The 24,402-nt window shown below is 42.3% G+C and overlaps 2 protein-coding genes across 3 annotated transcripts; one reads left to right on the forward strand and one right to left on the reverse strand.

Moving 5' to 3' along the window:
• Window positions 1-3,131: 3,131 nt before the first annotated feature.
• On the reverse strand, window positions 3,132-9,289 carry LOC132772677 (macrophage-expressed gene 1 protein-like). Of its 2 annotated transcripts, none has more exons than XM_067461926.1 (2): window positions 9,102-9,289; window positions 3,132-6,090 (listed from the first exon to the last, which is right to left on the reverse strand). In XM_067461926.1, the coding sequence occupies exon 2, from the start codon at window positions 6,064-6,066 to the stop codon at window positions 3,901-3,903; it is 2,166 nt and encodes a 721-aa protein (XP_067318027.1). In that variant the 5' UTR covers window positions 6,067-6,090; window positions 9,102-9,289; the 3' UTR covers window positions 3,132-3,900. The 2 variants fall into 2 exon arrangements, with proteins under 2 accessions (XP_067318027.1, XP_067318018.1); XM_067461917.1 differs by lacking the exon at window positions 9,102-9,289 and adding an exon at window positions 8,876-9,095.
• Window positions 9,290-16,395: 7,106 nt separating this feature from the next.
• FAM111A (FAM111 trypsin like peptidase A) lies at window positions 16,396-24,106 on the forward strand. Its single transcript, XM_067461937.1, has 6 exons — window positions 16,396-16,735; window positions 17,830-17,934; window positions 19,280-19,353; window positions 20,102-20,190; window positions 20,291-20,403; window positions 22,103-24,106. The coding sequence occupies exon 6, from the start codon at window positions 22,163-22,165 to the stop codon at window positions 23,942-23,944; it is 1,782 nt and encodes a 593-aa protein (XP_067318038.1). The 5' UTR covers window positions 16,396-16,735; window positions 17,830-17,934; window positions 19,280-19,353; window positions 20,102-20,190; window positions 20,291-20,403; window positions 22,103-22,162; the 3' UTR covers window positions 23,945-24,106.
• Window positions 24,107-24,402: the final 296 nt, after the last annotated feature.

Below are 24,402 nucleotides of genomic sequence, written 5' to 3' on the forward strand. Positions count from 1 at the left end.
TATCACAAATTACACATCAACTTTAAAATACACTAAATATAAAACTACAGTGGTCAGTCGTCCTATTAAGATGGATCTATATCCACTTCCACCCAGAGTCCTATGGTGTTGTCTCATTCCTCGAAGGCCTGACTCCACAGCCTTGTCTTCAAGTAAATTCTGCTGCCACCTCAAGTTGTTGCGTGCCTGCTTGCTACAGTCTGGCTGTAGTCCTAGGACAGCATGGCCTCTTACACAGTACTACATCATGTCACCATGCAGCTCTTTTTCAAGGAAATTTGCAGATGAGGGACACTTTATTCTTCCAGATAAATTATAACCAGTGTAATAACTGAAGCAAAGCCTCTAACACCAGCTTTAATGTTTTGACTAAGCTGATTTTAGTCTCTACTATCCACCACTAATTTGTATGGTGAGGGATTTGGTTGCTGTTTGTGTTTTATGCTCACTGACTACTTCCCGATTTCATGTCAGATTTTCCCATTTCCTCCTCAATGTGATGCATCAGAATTATATGCCCAAATGTGAACATTGGTGGATTTTGGGGAAAATAGACCTTGACATTTAGGAGTTGTAGTTGCTGGGATTTATAGTAAACCTATAACCCAAAAGCATTCTGAACTCCACCAACAATAGAATTGGGCCAAACGTCCCGCACAGAATCCCCATGAACAACAAAAAATACTGTCTTTGGCGACCCCCCCCCCCCACATCCCCCTCACGCCCCCCCCCCCCCGGTCCCAACGCATAGGTTAAGAAACGCTGAATTACCCTCTTACATATGGAAAATATGGAAGAACTAGAAGAGAAAAACAAAGGATTCTGGAAGTTATTCCAACCTCATAGAAGTAAAACCAACTCTATTGCTCTGTCCACCACCATCTCTTATTCAACCTGTTTTCCTTTTCAGCTTATTGTCAAAAGAATAATGGTTTCATGTCAGAGGTTGGTTGGATGAAGGCTCCAGAACCTGTCTTCATTATATATCTCAGAAGACTAACTGGTTTGATTTAGCAAGTATTTACCTACCCAATGTGCCTTAAATGATGTTTTGCAATAAGAACACACATTCTTCTAGGATTAAACACATTAAACAAATGTGATGTATCAGATTTATAGTACATTATTATTATAACTACTCAATAGATATTTATCTAGATAGAGCTGGTAAGTTGTGTGTGTGTGAAGATACCCATTTCTTATCCTTTAAATCTTGACCACAATAACCAGTGTGTTTTATCTCCAGCGTGTTTGAGCACACTGGAGATAAAAGACTTTAATTCATCACTTAACCATGGAGATTAATGCCAAATGACCGACTTCTTTTTCTGCTCCTTTTGCTTCATAAGACAGGTATATTTCAGCCATATATTCAACAGTAGCAACAGATCTTCTTCCATTGTTTAAGGGGCTATCCCAAGCTAGACCTCCCCCTCCTTCTACAGAGTAACCCCATAATACCCTATGGCTTTTGGCATGCCCTACCAAGAACCAGGGAACCAGGAGTGGCAGTGCCTTGCTTTACAGTTCACACCGGAACCTAATAATCTGGTTTTACCCAGCAGTAGGAATTCTTATTTTGATAGTATAATCAGTGTATAGGGCATTTTACATATTTACAGAAGACAGACCTTGGTGCCAAAGTGCTCTTTTCTAGAACACAGATACCATGGGAAGCAAATGAAGAGGGCATTGTCATTTTTGGCTTTGACACAATGTATTTCAGTGACTACAAATGCATGTGTGTTGCACAGAATTCTGAAAAATCCCATCTAGAGACCTGACCATCTGTGCGCTTTGCTGTGAGTAAAACCAGCTACAACATGAAGTGAATCAGCCCTGTGGGAATTGCTGACTTGTTGAAAGAGTCACATGTCTTCTTCTAGCTGTCTGGAAAACGATTGTGCAATTTCCTTGCCATCTTTTTGATGAGCTGAGATAATATCTCATACATCTTCCCCTTGCAGTCCAAGAAGGAAAAGCAAGGGCCTAGGGTTCATACAAATGAGATTCAAGGCACAATCCCAAGCTAGTTCAGTAGTTGAGCCCTTGTTGTGAATACAAAAGCCCCTAAGTTGAATCCTTACATCTCCAAGAATGGTTCAGGAAAGCTTAGATCTGAATCTCCAAGTAAATGTGCACAACATCCTTCTGGATTGTTAGAAAAGAAGCTTCATCAGAAAAGCCAGTGAAATGCAGCAGACAGGATGCTGGACATTAACCAACATTAATTGGCTTCAAATGTCTGTTGAACTCTGAAATTTCATGCATAACATTGAGCAAGTAATTACTTGTCAGCATAGCCTACCTAACTGTGGTGTTGTGACAATAAACTAGAATAATATCACTTTGTTCCTTCAAAGGACAGAATAGAAAAGCCGTGTTACGGAAGTTGGGGGAGTAAAGTATGCTGGAATATTATCAAGCACATTTGGCTTGACTCTCCCAAGGCTAAATTGATCTGCACTTCTCTAATGCAACTACATTCTTTTAAATGTGACTTGAGGCCTTTTAAAGACTCACAAATTTTATTATGGTATAAGCTTTCGTGGACAACACATTCGCTGCCAAGCTTGGAGAGGAAAATGTTTGGAGTATAATTCTCACCTGTAATCCAAAAGTTCTTATTAGTTGCATCTGGTGATATCAGCTGCAGTCTGTGATGAGCTCATTGTGTAATAATTATGATGTTGCTTTTTTTTTTTTTGGAATGATAAATTAGCATGGCTACTTGACTAAAGAATAAGTAGGAATGCTATACTTGTTGAATTCTTCTCCCTAATTCAAAAATTCCCTCCTGACCCAGCTCCCATGTCCACTAGTCAACATCCATACAGTAACAGAGCGAGGAAAAGTGATCATACAAGATTTTTTTCCATGTCAGGAGCAACTTGAGAAACTGCAAGCTCTTTCTGGTGTGAGAGAATTGGTTGTCAGCAAGGACATTGCCCAGGGGATGCCCAGATGTTTTACCATCGTGTGGGAGGCTTCTCTATGTCCCTGAATGGGGAGCTGGAGCTACAGAGGGAACTCATCCATGCTTTCCCCAGTCTTCAGTCCTGCCGGCACGAGGGTTTAACCCACTGCACCACCGGGTCTCCTCAAACCAGAATAACAACAACAGTAACCACTTACTTATCCAAATGTTTATTAAGTTGAGAAAAAAGACACTCTTAGTGGCTGTCAAAGGGATTTTTTTCTATTTAGTTCAATTTCTCATTTTTTTTACAGTATCAAGTATGAGTTGGTCACGGTCAAGGCACAATAAAAATAAGCAAAACATGTCAAAATATGCAGATCAAAGTTGCTAACCCTTGATATTCTCTCACAAGAGTTGCCCTGCCTTGAAATTAAACATCACAATTATTTTTAATCTTCTGCTCCCAGAACCAATGCTTTTCCCTCTGCCCACACATTTGTTTAAAACAGGCAAGTAGACAAAGACCTTAACTGCTTTTCCCTTCTGTATAAGTCTAGCCCAAAATGCATAGTAACTGCTAGATAGAATAATAGAAACATAGAGTTGGGAAAGACCTCATGGGCCATCCAGTCCAACCCCCTGTCAAGAAGCAGAAAAATCGCATTCAAAAGCACCCCCAACAGACGGCCATCCAGCCTCTGTTTAAAAGCCTCCAAAGAGGCCTCCACCATCACTAGTTCTTTGGTTTCTGTTACTTACTCATTTCTAATGAAACATTAATGGTATGTTTAATAAAAAAAAACATTTGGCTACAAAACGTCTATACGCAGATTCAATACTTGGAAATTTCAATTATTGTCTTCTTCACCCCTCACCCCCACAACAATGCATCGATTCTGATCCCCTACTTCCTGGACTTGACTCGCACCTTCCCTGAATTTAGGAATTTTTTTGGTACAGGGTGCTGGTTAAACGGTGTCTCAGGCAGCATTGAGTTCTGGAGCTGTTGTTCCATAGTCCCCTTGATCCACTACTAGGTGCTCGTTGGAAACTTCCTGGTAACCTCTTGTCTTGTACCGCCGGATTCTGTATACCACAAGAGCAATGGTTGTTAGTAGGACAGCAACCATGGAGACTGAAATTCCAGCAATGCTGCCTGCAGATAGCCTCGACGTTTGCATACCTTGTAAAAGAAAAGCCATTTGCTTTTCATCCGTGGCATTAGCCAGCCGCCAGCTCCCACTCTGGGGCATTTTCACCCAGGCCAAGCTACCATCTGAGCGTACTAGGATGGTTTCAGGAAGATCGCCACTTAAAGTTGGTGCAAGTAAGAAGGGTGGGAGCTTGATAGGAGCTAATTGCTGAGCGAAAAGGGTCCCGGCCTGCAAGCAGTAGAGGATTTCACACCCATCACTGATGTAGGCCTTATGTTGGCTATTTCCAGATGGGCATTTCATGGGATATTGAGTGGAGGACTCCTGGTAGAAAAAGTCCTGGAGGATCCCAGGGCTCTGTCCCTTCAGCAACCCGGCCAAAGGATTACCAGACTGACAGCTAAAGAAGCCACCAAAGGGCACCGCAAAGGGTGTTCCCATCTCATAGTCACTACTGACACACACCTTGAGGCTATCAAATAGTTCCAGTGGGAAGAAGTAGGCTGGGCAGGCATAGTTGCTGGTAATGGGGTTCTCATTCCCACTACTATACAATCCCCCAAAGAGGAATCCTGAATTCTGAGGCACTGGACCTGTGGCAGCACACCAGTAGGCATTGAACTTCACTGTGGTGGGGTAGTAGCGAATGCCACAGACTCTATTACAGCAGGAAAACAAAAGCCAACAGGAATGGCACTGATCGTGGCACTCCGTCTTGGGTTTGTTTGTGGTGCGTTGCTCTCCATGCAGCAAGATGGCGGTAAAGTTAGCCGGGCAAGAAAATCCCCCTGTCAGTGGGTTCTGGACCTGGTATGACTGGCAGAGCTCTTCTGTGTCCTGGCCAGCTACACCATGACACTCCTGGAAGACCCCACCAAAGGTGAAGTTAGTGTTGGAGGCTTGACACGACCCATCATCTACATTGGCCTGGAAGTTGAAGTTGCTAGAATCAGGCTTGACACAGCCTGGGTGGGTGTTTACAGCATAGTAGAGGCGGATAGCGTTTTCCACCAAAGCCGCTACACGTGTAACTGTTGGTTCTGGCAGTTCTGGTAAGGCCTCAGCTGTGATGAAAAATGGCAGAGGCAACCCAGACTTGCCTATGGCCACTAAGCCATTGGGGATGCCCTCCTGCCACTTCTGAAGGGTGATCCCAGGGTAGAAAGGCACACTGCCCCAGCTCTCAAGCTTGGAATCCACTGTGTTTTCTAGGTAACCCTTGGTCAGATCATCTGAGGCTTGCATCGAAAAATTGATTCCCACATTTACTTTGCTGAAAAACGTGGCAGAGGCTGAGGCAGTGATACCTGCTTTATCAGACTCCTTGTCCAACACAAAACTGCGCTTCACCTGGTCCTCCTGGATTAGGCTGGCTCCAGCTTCCACACCTGTGAGCACATGGGTGCCATAGTTGAGAATCAGCATCTCTGCAAGATACTCAGCGGTACGGCTCTGGTTGTTCTCCAGCTGGTTGCCTATAGTGAGCAACTGATGACGGAAATCTTTGTTTAAGGTGAAAGTGGGCTGGGCTTTCACAGAGTAGATGTGATACCGCACTTGCACCCGTGTGGTCACTGTCTCATCATAGACATTGTGCATCTTTGTCTCCTGGGAGCCGGTCGAGAACTTGCCATTGAGCACAGAAAGGAAAGAAGCTTCTGCATTGACGGATGAAGCAAAGGCATCAGTGTAGCTCAGCCAGTCCTCAATAATCTCTGAATGCACTTCCACCGTGCTCTTCTTGAGGGGCACCACATAGACATCATTGGGAATGAGGTACTGTCCATCTTCGGTGGTCCGGCACTGGGAATAATTGAGGCTCATCACCATTCCCATGTCCACATTGCGCAAATTGTCCCAGCCGCCTCCTGGCAGCACCTCCAGCACTTTCTCCTTGAAACCTTGAAGCCTACAGACCTTGAAAGCTATGTCTTCAGCCACTCCATCCTCTGCCCTCAGGAGAACCAGGAGAGGCCAAAGCCAAAGAGCCATGCTGGATGGAAGGCAAGGCAACACCTACAAAACAATGGGAAATCTTGTTGTTTAAAAGACCAGCAAATGTATGATGGCATAAGCTACACACTAAAGCTTTAAAGAATAGGGAAAGAATATGCAATCCATCTGAAATCCTTTGGCTGCCTCCTGCAGAATTTTGGGGCATGTAGTTTAGGGGAGAGACCTTCAAAATGCCTCACTAAACGACAAGCCCCAAAATTCTGCAGGAGGTAGCCATAGGATTTCAGATGGGATACATACTCTTTGCCCACTCTTTAAGCTCTTGTGTTTGTGATAAGGCTGTTGACTAAAGTCCATTTCACCAATGCATGAAAGTTGCCTTTAAAGGTTGAGTCAATATATAAACATGGCAAAGGAAACATGTTTATTTGAGCTGTAAAATGACTAAGTACATCAAGTATATTTTGACACTCCAATCATAGCTTAAATGCACCCATGATAAACAATAGTTAGCAATTCACAACAGTAGCAATAGGAAATAACATGATCACCTTCTTTTGTTACGGAATAAATCATTTCAAAGAACAGGAAGCAGACAGAAAAAGCAAGGAGGTTAGAAAAGTTACTTTTTTGGACAGTAACTCCTAGTTTTCCCCAGCTAGTATGACTTCCTCAAGGTCTGTGCTGGAAAACCCTAGAACAGTGTTTCTTAACCTGGGGGTTGGGAACCTGGGGGGGGGGTCATGAGGGGGTGTCAGAGGGATCACCAAAGACCATCAACAAACACAGTATTTTCTGTTGGTCATGGGGGTTCTTTGTGGGAACTTTGTGGACAAATTCTATTGTTGGTGGGGTTCAGAATGCACTTTGAGTGTAGGTGAACTATAAATCCCAGCAACTACAGCTCCCATATGTCAAGATCTATTTCCCCCAAACTCCACCAGTGTTCACATTTGGGCATATTGAGTATTCATGCCAAGTTTGGTCCAGATCCATCATTGTTTGAGTCCACAGTGCTCTCTGGATGTAGGTGAACTACAACTCCAAAACTCAAGGTCAATACCCACCAAACCCTTCTAGTATTTTCTGTTGGTCATGGGAGTTCTGTGTGCCAAGATTGGTTCAATTCCATCCTTGGTGGAGTTCAGAATACTCTTTGATTGTAATTTAACTATAAATCCCAGCAACTACAACTCCCAAATGACAAAATAAATCCACCCCAGCCCCACCAGTATTCAAATTTGGGTGTATCGGGTATTGCCAAATTTGGTCCCATGAATGAAAATACATCCTGCATGTCCTATATTTACATTACAATTCATAACAGTAGCAAAATTACAGTTATGAAGTATCAATGAAAATAATGTTATGGTTGGGGGTCACCACAACCTGAGGAACTGTATTAAGGAGTTGTGGTATTAGGAAGGTTGAGAAACACTGCCCTAGAAGGTTTCGCTGATGTTATTTCTGAACTTTTGAGACCATATTTCCAAGAGGCTCGCAGCCATAATGGTTCAAAATGTGGGCCTTCTGTGTGCCTCCTCGGCTGCAGTTTGTCTCCCAAATCAAGGGGAAGAAGAGCCCTTGCCTTCCATCCCAGAAAGCCCACCAGTTATTAAGGTCAAGAACATCAAGCTATGCCTGCCATAGATGTGGGCAAAAAATCAGGAGATAATGTTTCTGGAACATGGCCATACAGTCCGGAAAACTCACGGCAACCCAGTGATTCTGGCCATGAAAGCCTTCGACAACACGTCAAGCTACAGACCTCAACCATTTCAGTGTAAGAGGCACTTCCCTTGCTGCTCCATTTTCAACCCCAAAAGACTTAGTAGGGCCTGTGATGGCATAGTATTTTGAATTTTGTGCTACAGTTTTGGAGATCAGAGTCTGAATCCTTGCTGAGGCACAATACCCATTAGATGATCTTAGGCAAGTCAAACTCTTTTTGCTTCAGATTCTGAACCAATCTTGCCATGAAATCATAGAATCATAGAGTTGGAAGAGACCCCATGGGCCATCCAGTCCAACCCCCTGCCAAGAAGCAGAAAAATTGTGTTCAAAGCACCCCCCAACAGATGGCCATCCAGCCTCTGTTTAAAAGCTTCCAAAGAAGGAGGCTCCACCACACTCCAAGGCAAAGTTTCACTGCTGAATGGCTCTCACAGTCAGGAAGTTCTTCCCAATGTTCAGGTGGCATCTCCTTTCTTGTAGTATGAAATCATTGTTCCACGTCCTAGTCTCCAGGGTAGCAGAAAACAAGTTTGCTCCCTCCTTCCTATGACTTCCCCTCACATATTTATACATGGCTATCATGTCTCCTCTCAGCCTTCTCTTCTTCAGGCTACACAGCCCAAGCTCTTTAAGCTGCTCCTCATGGGGCTTGTTCTCCAGACCCTTGATCATTTTAGTCGCCTGTAGTAGGTTTGTCTTGACCTGGGCCAACTTGGGCCCTCCAGGTGTTTTGGACTCCAACTCCCACCATTCCTAACAGCCTCAGGTGCCTTCCTTTTCCCCCTCAGCCGCTTAAGCAGTTGAGGGGGAAAAGGAAGGGACCTGAGGCTGTTAGGAATGGTGGGATTTGGAATCCAAAACACCTGGAGAGCCCAAGTTTGTCCAGGCCTGCTGTAGAATGATTGCAGTTTGACCCCACTTTAACTGTCATGGCTCAATGCTATGGAATCAAGGGAGTTGTAGTTTTACAAGGAGTGCTGGCGCACGCCTCACTGTACTGCAAACCCTAATATCCTAGAGTATTGCCACAGTGAGAGTTCAAGTGGTGCCAAACTGCATCCATCCTCCAGTGTAGATGCTCCCCGGGAGGAGGAGAAGTTCTGATCTTTACCTGGCTCGCGCCTGCTGCTCCTTGTCTGCTCCTGTGTCTCCTGGTCCCACAACAAGTGTTGCCCCCTTTCTGCCTCCACAACCCAAGTGGGGCCTGCAGTTGAGGAAGCCACGGATTTGGAGCAGGGGATGAGGCGGAGAGAGGAAGAGAGGAACTCCTCTTGCTCAATGCCTTTGTTTCGGAGGCAACCCCAGCCCCCCTCCCCAATGGGTGTTCCCTTTCCTACCTCAAGGGAGTACGAGATGAATCACAGGTCATCTGACCTCAGGAGCAGTTGCTGGGGGAAAGGGAAACACCAGCCCCTCCGAAAAAAAAAAGTCCCTTCTACCAACCCATCGCGGCCTCTCACCCCTTTCCTTGGATCATGACCCTTCTCTTTGTATTGGAATCGGTTAGCTTTTCAGCCGGGAATTTCCAGCCTGAGACGAAAACGAAATTGAAACCTCCTCTGCCCAGGAGGATCAGGGTCCATGCGGTTTCAGATAAATAGAAATGGGGAATATCTAGCCTTCAGTGGCACTATTTGTATGCCAAAGTGGGAACATATTTTGGAAATCTTCAGGGAACATTTGCATCAGTTTATTTTATTTATTTCATATAAAAAGCATTGTATAAAACTGATAAAACTAGAAGGAGCGCAAGCGGCTAGATATCTTTTGACCAGAAATGGGCAGCAGCCTCTGCATTGCCTGTAGATTTAAACAATTCTTCCTCTGTACATGAGGCAGGACACTGTGGACAAACATACAGCTGTGGAGTTGTTTGTTCTGCTCCACAGTTGCACAAAGTGGAGGATTCTTCGAAGTAGTGCCATTTTGCCGGGATGTCTTTTGATCTGCCCACTCCACTTCCGAGTCTGTTTAGGGACTTCCAAGTTGACCATGGATAATGGAGAAAGGCAAGGAGTTTCAGAAAAACATCTATTTCTGTTTTATTGACTATTCTAAAGTCTTTGACTGTGTGGATCATAATAAACTGTGGCAAGTTCTTGGTGGGATGGGCATCCCAAGCCACCTTGTCTCTCTCCTGAGGAATCTGTACAAGGACCAAGTAGCCACAGTAAGAACTGACCATGGAACAACAGACTGGTTCAAGATTGGGAAAGGCATACGGCAAGGCTCCATACTCTCACCCAACCTTTTTAACTTGTATGCAGAACACATCATGCGATGTGCGGGGCTTGAGGAATGCAAAGCTGGGGTGAAAATTGCTGGAAGAAACATTAACTACCTTAGATATGCAGATGACACCACATTCATGGCCAAAAGTGAGGAGGAGCGGAGAAGCCTAATCAAGGTGAAAGAAGAAAGCACAAACGCTGGGTTGCAGCTAAACATAAAAAAACAAAGATTATGGCAACAAGAATGATAACTGGGAAATAGAGGGAGAAAACATGGAGGCAGTGACAAACTTTGTATTTCTAGCTGCAAATATTACTGCAGACGCAGACTGCAGCCAGGAAATCAGGAGACATTTACTTCTTGGGAGGAGAGCAATGACCAATCTCGATAAAATAGTGAAGAGTAGAGACATCACACTGGCAACGAAGATCCGCATAGTTAAAGTGGATATTTCCTGTAGTAACCTATAGATATGAGAGCTGGACCATAGGGAAGGCTGAGAGAAGGAAGACAGATGCTTTTGAACTCTGGTGTTGGAGGAAAGTTCTGAGAGTGCCTTGGACTGCGAGAAGATCCAACCAGTCCATCCTCCAGGAAATAAATACTGACTGCTCATTGGAGGGAAGGATAGTAGAGGCCAAGATGAAGAACTTTGGTCACATAATGAGGAGACAGGAAAGCTTAGAGAAGACAATTATGCTGGTGAAAAATTGAAGGAAAAAGGAAGAGGGACTGACCAAAGGCAAGATGGATGGATGGGATCCTTGAAGTGACTGGATTGACCTTGAAGGAGCTGGGGGTGGTGATGGCCAACAGGGAGCTCTGGTGTGGGCTGGTCCATGAGGTCACGAAGAGTTGGAAATGACTGAATGAATGAACTACAACAACTAGTTGACCATTCTTGGTTTGCCCCTGGAGGCAGGCCCTCGTGGGGGACCATCCATTGAGGATTTCCTGATTTAGTTGCCCACAGGGATGCTCTTGCTGTTGCTGGGGGACATTAAGAGGAATGGTGGTTCACATGAAGCTTTTCCTTGATTTGAGTCTACTGGGAGGAGGCTGGTAGCCATGTAGTGGGTGGTTTTCACCGTGTTCAACCTTATTTCTTTCACAGTTAGCAGCAACTTTCCCTTGCATATGGGGGGGGGGTAGGAATAATAATAATAATAATAATAATAATAATAATAATAATAATAATAATAACTTTATTTTTATACCCTGCCAACCATCTCCCCAAGGGGACTCGGGACGGCTTACAAGGGACATGCCCTGTGATTGTTCTGCATGTTTTGTTCAATGCAATATTCACCTGCTTCACATGGACAGACTTGTGCCAAACAGGGCGGGACACAGAAAGAGTCTCCTTGAAAATTGAGTAAATACAGTCAGGCGTCCCCTGGGCAACGTTTCTTGTAAACGGCTAATCTTTCCAAACCCCAAAGCAATACTTTAGAACATTTGCTTCCATTAGAAGCAGTGTAATGTGTGCTGCAGTTTAACTCTGGACACCGAAGAAGTCAAGAGCCAGCGTGTTGGGTGTTAGAGATCCAGGTTCAAGTTTCCACTGAGCCATGAAACTCATTGGGCAACCTTGTGCTGCTTTTGCTCTCCCTGGGTGCATCTACATGTAGAATTAATGCCGCTTGACCCCACTTTAACTGTCTTGGGTCAATGTTATGCAATTGCCGGTGTTGTAGTTTGCTGATAGAGAAAACCTTGCAAAATAATCCCTTCCCCGGGATTCCATAGTATTGAGCCATGGCAGTTAAAGTGGGATCAAACGGCATTCATTCTACAGTGTGGATAAACATTTAAGGGCTGTGAGGATAAAACAAGAGGTGGAAGGACAGTAATGTACATTGCCTCAACAGATGGGGGAAAGTTATAGATGAAACTGAAAAATAACTGAGGAAGAAAAAAACAAGAACTAATTTTAGAGATAACTAATAGAAAGAATGATGGAGATGCTGTCTCCATCACTCTGTGATGGAAGAGTTGGCTTTTGTGGTTGCAATAACCCCATGAAGGGAGAACACTTGCAAAGAGGAGAAATACCAACTGGCATTTTCCCAGAGCAGAGCTAATACTTGTCAGGGAAGCCCGTCTCTTTGTAAGCTGATATGTGACATCTTAAGTTGGCCGTTCTCAGAAGGGGTTCCCCAGCGGCTGCCCTTGGAAGCAAACACTTAACCTTTGGAGGCTTGCTTAGCATCTCCCTTCAGATATAACTGCTCACTTGTTTCAGCAATCAGGCTGAGCAACACTGACAGATCGCCCAATCCTGGGGTTTCCAGTCGTCCCCAATAGCCGTGTTAAATGACAAGCAGGCAGAGCAGCTGGTGGCTTCCATGTCTGTGCAGCATACTGAGCTTCACTGTAAATTTCAATAGGCATCCCAACTGGCCAAATCTATTTGGGGATAAGGTTCAGCACCTTGGATCATGCCTTGGAAGTATAGACAGTGGTTCTGTAGATCAACTCCAGGGCAAACTATAAAGAAGAGGCACAAATGGAGAGTGAAAGGGAGAAATGTGTCCAGCTAGTCAGCTATTGCTGAATGGGTGACCTTTGAGTCATATTGAAGGATCTAGAGAGTCTTAAAGAGAATTTTTAAATCAAATCCATGGATAATCAAATCTGCAGAAGTCGAACACACAAATGTGAAAGGCCAAGTATACACACAGAACAGTCATCACTCCATGGTCACTAAATGCTCTAATCTCACTATGCCTGGTGGTGCAATGGGTTAAACTCTTGTGCCGGCAGGACTGAAGACTGACAGATTAGAGGTTCTAATCCAGGGACAGTGTGGATGAGCTCCCTCTGTCAGCTCCAGCTCCCCATGCAGGGACATGAGAGAAGCCTCCCACAAGGATGGTAAAACATCAAAGCATCCAGGCATCCCCTGGGCAATGTGCTTGCAGATGGCCAATTTTCTCACACCAGAAGCGACTTGCAGTCTCAAGTCTCTCCTGACACAAAATCAATAACAACATCACTCGGCTGGTCTGAAGGTTTTCACTCTATTATAATTTCTCCCCTAAAGCTCCCCACAAAACCTGTGTAGCCCCAAAGACTCTCCTGAGACTGCTGAAATGAGCTTATTATGGGCTTATTTTATTAGCTGCATTCATACCCTGCCTTTTCTTCAATAAGCTCAAGATGTGTTTCTTGGCTCTTATCTTTCCTACATTTTCCTCACAACAACCCTGTCAGGCAGGCTGAAAATGCAAGATGCTCAAGAGTGAATTGTATAGGTCAACAAAAACTGATATTCAAGTCCCAGGCCATCACTTCCCAAATCAATTGATCATATAAATATGACTGCTGTATTGCTTTGGATTATACCTCTCTATATCTATGGGATGTGTCTTTTTAAACACCCAGACACAACATTTTTAATTGGCTGCACAGGATCAAATCTAGCAATTGTATGGTTTGGCCCTTTCATGGTGATCTGAATATAAAAAGAGATGGACATTCTCAGGGCCACTAAAAGGGAATACTTTGCTGACCCTCTTTTTCCAACAGCAGTTTTTCCTTTTTGTGGGATTTTTCAGTATTTCCTTCATGCTTGATCACAAAAGATACTTAATGGACCCCCACAAAAGACAGGATTTGACTTGCTGTCAATGCAGGAAGAAGGCAATATCCCTCATTCAGCTTGAACTTCTAAGCATGGAGCACCCACAGTCTTGGCACACATCTTGTGTTCTTGCACATTATTAGTAGAGGGGGAGTTATATGGCTCTTGTATTGCATTTCTTTCCTAAGAGCTGCCCACAAGTCTTCAGAAGAACAATCAAGTGGTTGTCCAGCATTTCACTTCTATGGTGGCGTGGATGGCTTGCTTTGGTGAAAACATCACCCACGGTCTGACAGCCTCTAGTTTTAGATCTGAGTACAAATGTTGTCTAATGAGCCAATCTGGAAACAAATGCCTAATAGTCTGCCAAAGGGGAATAGAAAGGGGTCTTGTTTGTTGCCTTGTGTAACCTACTAAATACATAAATCCCACATAAATCTAATCATTAGCCAGATCTGTTGGAAATGACAACCTTCATCAAGCCTTCTCAAGCAATCTGCCTGTCTATGTTACCTGTATGTTCTAATGTGCAGCTTCCTTTACTCTTTGGTTTCTGAGAAGGCTGCAGACTACATGCTCTTTTTATCTCCTTTTGACAACATGTGGCCTGTTAATAGCTGTTTTTGTTACAAGAGAGATGCCCTGGCTGGCTGGCACAGGAAACGATTTAAAAGTATATTTGAAACTGGACTAATACGTTTTTGTATCTGTGTATGCTGATCACATGAAATAATAACAACAACAACACCAAAAAGCTTTATTTTTATACCCTGCCACCATCTCCCCAAGGGGACTCGGGGTGACTTACATGGGGACAAGCCCAAAAATCATAGATAAAAAACAATAGCATGAAAACAATCAAATAAAAACACCACAATCACAACAACAACACATTAAAATGATATCATGGCTGGAAAACACAATTGGGCTGGATCTAGGCTCAAGTAGTGCAATAAATTCTTAAGCGGAGCCAAGGGAAAGTGCAAAATCCAAGTGTGCCAATCTAGAAAGAATACCTTGACAATAAAGTGTCGAGATTGGTGGGGTGGGCCAAACTCAAGTTGTGAGTAAACCAAATATGTTGTTTCTATCAAAGTCTATATCATTTTGTCTCTTGAGTGCATGATATGAAACAAATTGTTTTATGGGAGAGTTTTTTTGGGCACTGAAAAAGAAAACACTTCTAAAGCTCTGCTGTTTTTATGCACTGGCAAATCTCTGTTTTCCTGACAGATCAGAGATTGCTGGTTATTCAGTCTAACAGTTGCAATAATTGCCTAGCATTATTATATTTGGTTGTAGACTACAAGAGAAGATTCTGCTCTAAAGGGTTTTTTTTTTTTTTTGCTCTTAAGTGGTGCTTAACCGAATTAATTCTATAGTGTAGATGCACCCTTATAATTCTGTGTTGGGTGGGGAGGTCTGCAGGGATCTGCTCAAAGTTGCTGGGACATGAGTACAACTCTTGCCATGAACAGGAACTCTGATAGAGAGGGTCCACAGACATGCGAAATCTTCCATTCACATAAGGCGGTTCTCAACCTTCCTAATGCCGTGACCCCTTAATACAGTTTCTCATGTTGTGGTGACCCCCAACCATAAAATTATTTTCATTGTTACTTCATAAATGTAATTTTGCTCCTGTTATGAATGGTAATGTAAATATCCGATATGCAGGATTCACTGGACCAAATATGGCACAAATACCCAATATACCCAAATTTGGATACTAGTGGGGTTGGGGGAGGGACTGGTTTTATCATTTGAGAGTTGTACTTGCTGGGATTTATAGTTCATATATAATTAAAGAGCATTCTGATTTCCACCAAAGATGGAACTGAACCAATCTTGGCACACGGGACTCCCATGACCAACATAAAACACTAGCAGGGTTTGGTGAGCATGGATCTTGAGTTTGGAAGTTGTAGTTCACCTACATCTGTGGACTCAAACAATGATGGATCAGGACCAAATTTGGCACAAATACTCAATATGCCCAAATGTGAACACTAGTGGAGTTTGGGGAAAATAGACCTTGGCATTTGGGAGTTGTAGTTGCTGGGATTTATAGTTCACCTACAATCAAAGCACATTCTGAACCCCACCAACAATAGAATTGGACCTAACTTTCTACACGTAACCCAGATGACCAAGAGAAAATACTGTGTTTTCTGATGGTCTTTGGCGACCCCTTGGACACCCTCTTGCGACCCTCCCAGGAGTCCTGACCCCCAGGTTGAGAAACACTGCATAAGGGCAAACATTAAGCAGAAGAAAGTTCCAGAGTTCCTCACTCAATGTAGGAAAGTTAGGGATAGGACTAGCTATCTTGTAGCACCTTGGCTTGGATTAATGAGGTTGCAGCAAAACAGATCACAATAAATTATCATAGAAATTGAAAGGACCGCAAGAACTACCCATTTTGCCCTACAAGAATTACTTTCGATTCCTGTATGACAGAATAGGATCGGGCTGGATGACCCTTTTGTTCTCTTCCAGCATTATACTGTATTTCTATTATTTCTACAACTTACAATGGCTCCCTCTTGTGGAATTTGTTTTTATTGACTTATTATTGCATATTGCTAATGCAAATCTCTCCAAACTTTGGACTTCAACTCCCAGGAGCCCCAGTCAGGTGAGCCAATACTCTGGAATTTTGGGGGTTGGAGTAAAAAAAAAACCACCATCTAAAGGAGGCATGTGCAAACTTAGGTCCTCCAGGTGTTTTGGACTTCAACTCCCACAATTCCTAACAGCCTACCGGCTGTTAGGAATTGTGGGAGTTGAAGTCCAAAACACCTGGAGGACCCAAGTTAGCTCATGCCTAGTCTAAAGTTTCCAAAGCACTAAAATACTGCTTGCCATCCAATCACCTCCAGTGGAGATGCACCCCTGGATAGAGCAGGTGCCACCTGCAACATAACACTATCCAGTGGCTACAACGGGATACAAGGGAAATCAATTGGACTCTTCCCTATATCTATTAGGAATAGGACTTCCGCGACAAAAGCCAATCAGCAGCCCAGGAGTGTTTTGCGTCACAGAATGGGGAAAAATGAGTCAAAGTTTCACTTTCCTTTTGAGAAAGCGCGGGAATTTGAAAAAGGAGAAGCAGAGAGTGACCGCTCCTTCCCCCCGCCCCCCTTTTAGGTAAGTGGGCTTGCTTTGGGGGGCGGAGTGGGTTACATCTACGTTGTAGAATTAATGCAGTTTGTCAGCTGCCAAGGCTCAATGCTATGGAACCATGGGCGTTGTCCCCAGCGTTGGAAGAGACCCCGAGGACCACCCAGTCCATCCCCATTCCCTTTGATTGCCACGCAGGGATACACAATCAAAGGCCTCCTGTCAGATGGCCGTCCAACCTCTACTTAAAATCCTCCAGAGAAAGGGACTTCGCCTTCTCTGCCAAAGACCTTGAAAACTACTGCCTCACTAAACTACAACTCCCAGTATTCCGTGGCATTGAGCCATGGCTGTTAAAGCACTGTCAAATCTACAGTGTAGATGCAGACTGAGTTGGTGGGCCATTAGTCGGAAAGGGGTCAGGGCCACAACAACCACAAATGATAGGATCAGTGGGATGCCTTGGATTGCTCTTGCTTTGATTGCTGCTATTGCTTTTGAATTGAAATTTTGCTGGAATTGTAAGCTGCCTTGAGTCCCTTTGCGGGATAAAAGCGGGGTAGAAATTAACTAACTAAATAACTAACTAACTAAATAAATAATTTCTTTGCCTTTGGATACTTTTAATTGATTGTTTCCTATTAGGAAAACGGGAGAAGGAAGACATAGCGAGGGTGCCTAGGCACCCATTCTGAGACTACCCACCAGTTCTGCACTCACGGATTTCACCAACCACAGCTTGAAAACATTCCAATAATTAAAAAATCAAAGATAATAATAATAATAATAATCCACATTTCTCTATAGCATTGTTGGATTGTTCCAGCTCTAGTCAACCTACTCAAGCTCTAGTCAACCTACCTTGTTGTATGGTGAGTCAACATTTACATAAATCATATGGGTCTATTCTAATCATGGTAGGATTGGGGCTAAATAATAGTTAAAAGGAGGAGAAATATGAGGAAGAAGAACAGGAAAGGATAAAGTGAAGGGAGAGGAGGAAGCAGAATAGGAAGATGAGGGTGTTGCTAGATTTCACACTCCCTCCCCTAATTTTTTCCTTTTTATGTTGAGATGCACTCACTCAGTTATTTGTAACATTATATCACTCTTTCTTCTAGAAAGCCCAAGTCGTTTCATGGATCTCTGCTTCCTGGTTTATCCTTAAAACAACCCTGTGAGGAAGGTCTGGATTCTTTGACCACTGGTGATACTCCAGAAAACAGGTTGTATTGATACAGAGAAGAGCAGAAGCATTGCTCCTTCATCCTGTAAATTTCATGACAGAATAGGGATCTGAGCACAACTGTCTTTGGCCCTCTTTCAATATTGTTTTAATATGTTGTTGCAACCTTGATGTATCTCAGAGGTGGGGGAACGTGGTTGTTTTAAGACTTGTTGGGCTGCAATTCCCATTATCCCTTGCTATTGGGAATGCTGACGAGAGCTGCTTAGAGTTGCTCTCTGACAACATCTGGAAGATTATATTCCCCAACCCTGATGCGCTCCCTGGGTTCTTATTATCAACCCCCCAGGTGTTTTGAACTTCAACTCCCAGAAATCCCAGCCAGCTTACTAGCTGTTAGGAATTGTGGGAGCTAAACATGTGGAGGACCTAAATTTGTCCATGTCTGGGTTAACCTATCACTGACACCTATTGCAGCTCCTTTTTAAAATTTAGGATTTTAAAAAAATGGTTGCAAAATTGGATGACCACTTACAGCTAAGTGGTGTTCATTATTTACTGTCTTGAAATTTACTGTCTTGATTCTAGTGTTCAATAAAAAGGAGGAAACAATAAAAATGAACAAATTCTGATTACCACTAAAAACCATCAGAATCAAGACAGTAAATAATGATGATGATATTTTATGTTGTTTTATGATGTTGTTCTTATAAATTTTACTATGCTATGTTTTAATTCTATGTTTGACCGGGCTTCTCCCCATGTAAGCAACCCTGAGTCCCTTCAGGGAGATGGGGGCAGGATAAAAAATAACACAGTATGTCACAGCAAACGAGATCTCTAAGCTGGATTTCGTATAACAAAATCACAAGTTGAACACTTCCCAAGCATCTAGAACTCTGTGATGTATTTTCAAATGATGCACGCAGATCCAAGTAAGGTGGCCTTTTGCAGATGACAGATCATGATTTTGTCAATGTTTATTTTTTTCCAAATGCCGGCTGAGATCTTTTGGCATGGCACCCAGTGTGTCGATTACCCCTGGGACCATCCGCACTGGTTTATGCCAGAGACTTTGCAATTCGATTTTGAGGTCCTGATAACGGCTGAGTTTTTCTGTTGTTTTTCCTCAATGCGACTGTCACCTGGTATGGCGCCATCAATAATTCAAACTTTTTTTCTTTTCCACAGTCGTGATATCTGGCGTATTGTGTTCCAAAATTTTATCAGTCTGGATTTGAAAGTCCCACAGTATTTTTGCGTGTTTATTATTATTATTATTATTATTATTATTGATAACCATTCAGAAGTAATCAAGGGCCAGTTAATGTTGGTTAATTGTGATAAATTTCCTTCCTTATCTTGATCTTCTTTGACCTTTTAAGCATTTGCCTGAAGCCACGAATACCTCCGGACTCCTTAATTCAACTTTCAACGAAAACAGCGCTTATCTTTATTGGTAAATACACAGTATATACGTAAAACAACTTTCAATCATGTCCGTTCACATCTCAACATACCTCAAGAAGCACATTCTAATCTTATCTACCCTTCTTCATTTAGTCAGCATAGGAACCTTTGAAAATTACACTCTAGAAATACTTCACAACTCTATGTATTAACTCATACATTACTGAAACCACACATCCTATAATACCATATACTGACAGTTAACACCTCCCAAACAGGGAATGCCTCCAGACAACAGAGGACAGGCTACATCTATTAAGATGCTTTCACTGATTGACTTTGCACCTTCATGGTTACTCCTGCTATTCAAGCTTCCTAATTGCAACACTCACACTTGCTTTAAACAAACATCCTTGACATTCCACAGATATATATACATTCCACTTGCTTTGTTGCCAACAGAACCTCTGAAGATACCAGCCACAGATGCAGGCAAAATGGCAGGAGGGTATGCTGTTGGAACATGGCCATACAACTAAAAAAACTCCAGCAACCCATCCCTTTACTTGCTTTGATGTTGGGAGTAAACACCATATCATCAGTTTACATTGATGAACTGATGACATTGGAAATGGCACTGGAAAGATGCATCATGTTGTATAGGAGTATTTCCAGAAAACTCTTAAGGATAAAACACAGAGTGATTTTTTGCATCAAGAACTGAGTTTTCCAAACAAGTCTAGTTTTCCTCTTATTGTTGCTTAGTACAACATTCTAATGTGTAATTTCTTGCATAGTTTCCAGAAAAAAGGTGTGATAAATTGAGAGCTGTCAGATCTTATGGGAGAACAAGAGGAGATGTCTACCAATTCCTTCCAGTTCAAAGGTAAAGAGTGGGTGAATAGTCTGCATTAGTGGGAGGAACCTTATCTAATCTACTGGTTTATCATGCCACCATTTCTGAATTTACTCATTTCTTCCCTTAGTTGTATCTGTAAGAGCCAATATGAATCCTAGAAGCAAGAAGAAGCATCCTAATAAAAAGAAGAATTCTGTTAAAAAAAGGACCAGTGATGGAAATATCGTTCCTTTTCTGAAGGTATCATTCTTATTATGAAAAGGGATTGTCTAATGCTCATTGTGTCAAAAACCTATGCAAGATGGAGGTGATACTGAAATATTATTTTTGATAACACTAGCAAGAAATAACAAGATATCTCCTGATCTCAATTGAACACTACTATTGCCTATGCATCAAGGTAGCTCTTGTGATATATGTTCTGGGTGGTTAATGCCTCTTTATAGTAAGGTAGGATCTTTTACAACATCCCACTATATTGACTACTAATTACTGTCCAGTGGCTTACAATACCGTTCACCATCATATCTTCCTGGGCTTCCTTGCTGGCATAAGACAATGACAGCCCTGTTTTGGAATTGTTCCATTCCTTCCTGGAAGCGCAAGACCAGAAGATGGTGCTGGGGACTTCCTTCCCAGCTACTTCTTCATTGGCCTGTGGACTGCCTTAGAGATGTGTTTTGTTCTCTGTTTATTTATTTACTTTATTTATACCCTGCTTTTCTCCCTGAAGGGATTCAGGGCAGGTAACAACCACACACTTTGATCAATTTTAAACAAAACAAATACAAACATTAAAAAAAACCCAATTAAACAGTTTTGTGTGTGTTAGGTTAAAATACAGTTAAAATACAATAAATACAATAAAAATGCATTTAAAACACACAAACAAGTTCATAATCCCCAAATTCCCCCCATAACCCCCCCCCCCCCTAGAAAGAGATACGGTCTTTCAGATAATCTGGACTGGAGCCATAGAGGGCTTTGCAGGTCAAAACCAGCACTTTGAATTGTGCCCAGAAACATGCTGGCAGCCACTGGAGCTGCTGCAACAGAGAAGTGATCCAGATGGGATGTGATCAAGGCATTTATTTATTTATTTATTTATTTATTTATTTACAGTATTTGAGTCCCCAAGCAGTGAAAGTTTCTAAAGAAGTGGTCTTACCATAGCCTCACTGAGGCCAGCCTGCTCTAATGCAAGGAAGCAATCACCTCCCCGGCCCATTCCACCAGTCCCCCTATGGCCTGTTTTATGAGCCAGGAAGAACAGGGGTCTAAAGCACATGTGGTGGCTCTCACCTCCAAGAATCCTGTCCACATCCTTAGGTTGCACAAACTGAAAAGAATCCATCAACACTGGACAAGAAGGAGACAGGTTTATGTCCACTAGAGCTGTTATCAACTATGGTATCTAAATCAGAATGAATCCAAGCAATCTTATCTGCAAAATGGTGGGAAAATTCTTCACAGTGTACTGTTTTATTGGGTTGTAGGTTTTTCAGGCTATATGGCCATGTTCTAGAAGCATTTTCTCCTAATGTTTCGCTTGCATCTATGGCAGGTATCCTCAGAGGTTGTGAGGTCTCACAACCTCTGAGGATGCTTGCTACAGATGCAGGCAAAACATCAGGAGAAAATGCTTCTAGAACATGGCCATATAGCCTGAAAAACCTACAACAACCCAGTGATTCCAGCCATGAAAGCTTTCAACAATACTGTTTTATTGGTTGAATTTCTCTTTTGAGCTAGGTTGGATTAGTCCCCTAATCACCCAAAATAGCTCTGCCAGTCGGTTTTGCGCTGCAGCAATAGTGTTTGTATAAAATGTCTTTTTTCTGTTTTTATTGCCACACTGCAGACCTTCAGATAGATACCATTTTTTTAAAAAAGCAAATCACATAAACAAACATTTTTATTTCATTTCTTTTTTTATTAGCATTGTAATGATGGATCTGAGCCCAGTTCAAGTATCAAAATAATGAAAAGATGACATCCTATGACAGAAATTGGGAATCATCCTGAAGGACAGGCTCCAGCAAACATTGAGAATACAACAGATGAAGAGCGAGAATTCACTGTGAATTTGGGAGATAGTGGAAAGGAGCATGTGGTGAAAGGCACGATCCACAATAACCTGCTTTCTGCCCTCAAGGCTTCTGAAGATATTAAGGCTTACATGCAAAAAAAGAAGGGCAAGATGTACTTGATAGGGAAGAAAGGGATTGAGGGTTGTGTTAATTTGGGGATGCCTCTGAAATATGTGCCTGGTGGCTCCCAATTTGAAATGAAATTTTACAGAAGTAAGCAAACTAAGAGCCCTGATGAACTGGAATACAGACAAGATGAAATGAAGAGCAAGGAATGTGTCTTGTTCTTTGTTGCTCCAAATGCAAATAAATTTGAAACCAATGAGCCACTAAGTGATAAGGTAATTCGATGTAACCAGCTTCTTAAAGAACATTGCAATCTATGTGTCTTTGCTCCAAAAGAAGAACACATAAAGGATGCCATATGTAAAGATGGCCGCTTTACGCCTCTTCTAAAAGAAAGAGATTGGGTGCTAATGGAGAATAAAATGTCCATACCAAACAGCCACCCAGTGAATTCATTATCTAACAGGACCTTTACGATTCATGTGAAGACTGAGAGACGGGTCAGTGCTACTAAGGGTCCAAATAATGAACAGATCCTTCCAGTTTCTCAAGCAGCACAACTCAAAGTTTTGTATTTTTTTAAATCTAATCTCCTAAACACATATCCTGATCTGGAGAAACAGAGCCAATTAATCATTACCTTCTTTCAAAATCACAAGAAGCAACTTCGAGTGTGCAAAGAAGACTTTGCTAAGGGGAAAAATACCTCAATTCCAGTTAAACTGGAAAGGCTCCATGTTCATTTCAGTAATTCAGTTGGGTATATAGAGTGGGGCAATATTGCAAAGGAGGGCTCTGCTACTTGTTTTGTCTTGTGTGGCAAGTACATACTCACCTGCCACCATGTGATAAAGTTGATAGTTGGAGAAGGTGTGGAAGAAAAAAACTGGGCGCTCAAAATAAGCCAGTTAGCTCGTGTGACTTTCTCTTATGAAAATTCACACCCTGATCCTGATAACTGGTTTGCACTTGAAAACTGGTTTCAAATATCAGACAACGATCTTGATTTTGCTGTCCTGAAACTGAAAGAAAATGGAAACAAAAGTTCACTTCCTGACAGCTTGGTGCAGTTCATCTTCCCTCCACCATGCAATGGTCTTGTTGATATCATTGGTCATCCAGATGGAGAAGCAAAGCGGATAGATGCCTGTTCTGTTATCAGTGTGTATGAACGCAAAGAAGAGAGTACTCGTCGCTTACAGCAGGGACAATGGACACAGTGCAACTACTTCCAGTGTGGAATTGATGCCAAGGGTATAAATTGTATCCATGTGTACAATCCTAGAGATTTCCCAGAAATCATTGATAATCATAATGCAGTCACCTATGACACCTCTTTCTTCCGTGGCTCTTCAGGCTCACCTGTGTTTGACAGAAATGGCCACTTAGTTGCAATGCATACTGCAGGATATCTTTATGGAGGAAAGTATAAAAAGAAGAGCATAATTGAATTTGGCTATTCAATGAAGTCAATCCTCACAGTAATCGAAAAGAAGCATAAATCTTGGTATGACTCTGAAATTTGTCCTTTTCTACAGACAGGTTTTGATGTTGAAATGACTACTGTTGGTGCGGACCCTACAGATGTGGAAATGCAACCAGTTGATTTGCTCAATCCCATTTAGCAAAATAATGGGATATTTTTACTTTAAAAAAATAATTCAAACTATTACACATAGTACAATTACATTATAAGATTTCAAGCTAAAAATAGTGATATTCTAATATTAGGAATTAGCACAAAATCATTTCTCATAATTTTCAATAAAATCAGATCCAAATATAAATCCTTATGTAAGTTGCATTTATGTATCACAGTGTTCAGTGATGGAAGAAGAGACTGAATTGAGGCATATGAAGCAATGATAGAGGTGAAATTGTGGTAAAAACAGATAGCTGTGTTTATTGAAATATTGGAGTTTGGATGTATTTATTTAAGAATTTTGGCTGGGATGCAATGATATTGAGAAGCCTACAACAGCTATTGTTCTCAAAGGTTTTTAAAAGAGGAACCCTCCCCCCTAAAAAAGAATAAATACAGCTTCCGTTTGTAAAATATTACCCTAAGTAATTGTTGGGCCCA

The sequence above is a fragment of the Anolis sagrei genome, chromosome 1, assembly GCF_037176765.1.
Source record: "Anolis sagrei isolate rAnoSag1 chromosome 1, rAnoSag1.mat, whole genome shotgun sequence".
Classification (NCBI taxonomy): domain Eukaryota; kingdom Metazoa; phylum Chordata; class Lepidosauria; order Squamata; family Dactyloidae; genus Anolis; species Anolis sagrei.

Bases quoted from the DNA above. Each gene is read 5' to 3' on its own strand.
- LOC132772677 (XM_067461926.1), bottom strand. From the start codon at position 6,066: ATGGCTCTTTGGCTTTGGCCTCTCCTGGTTCTCCTGAGGGCAGAGGAT.
- FAM111A (XM_067461937.1), top strand. From the start codon at position 22,163: ATGACAGAAATTGGGAATCATCCTGAAGGACAGGCTCCAGCAAACATT.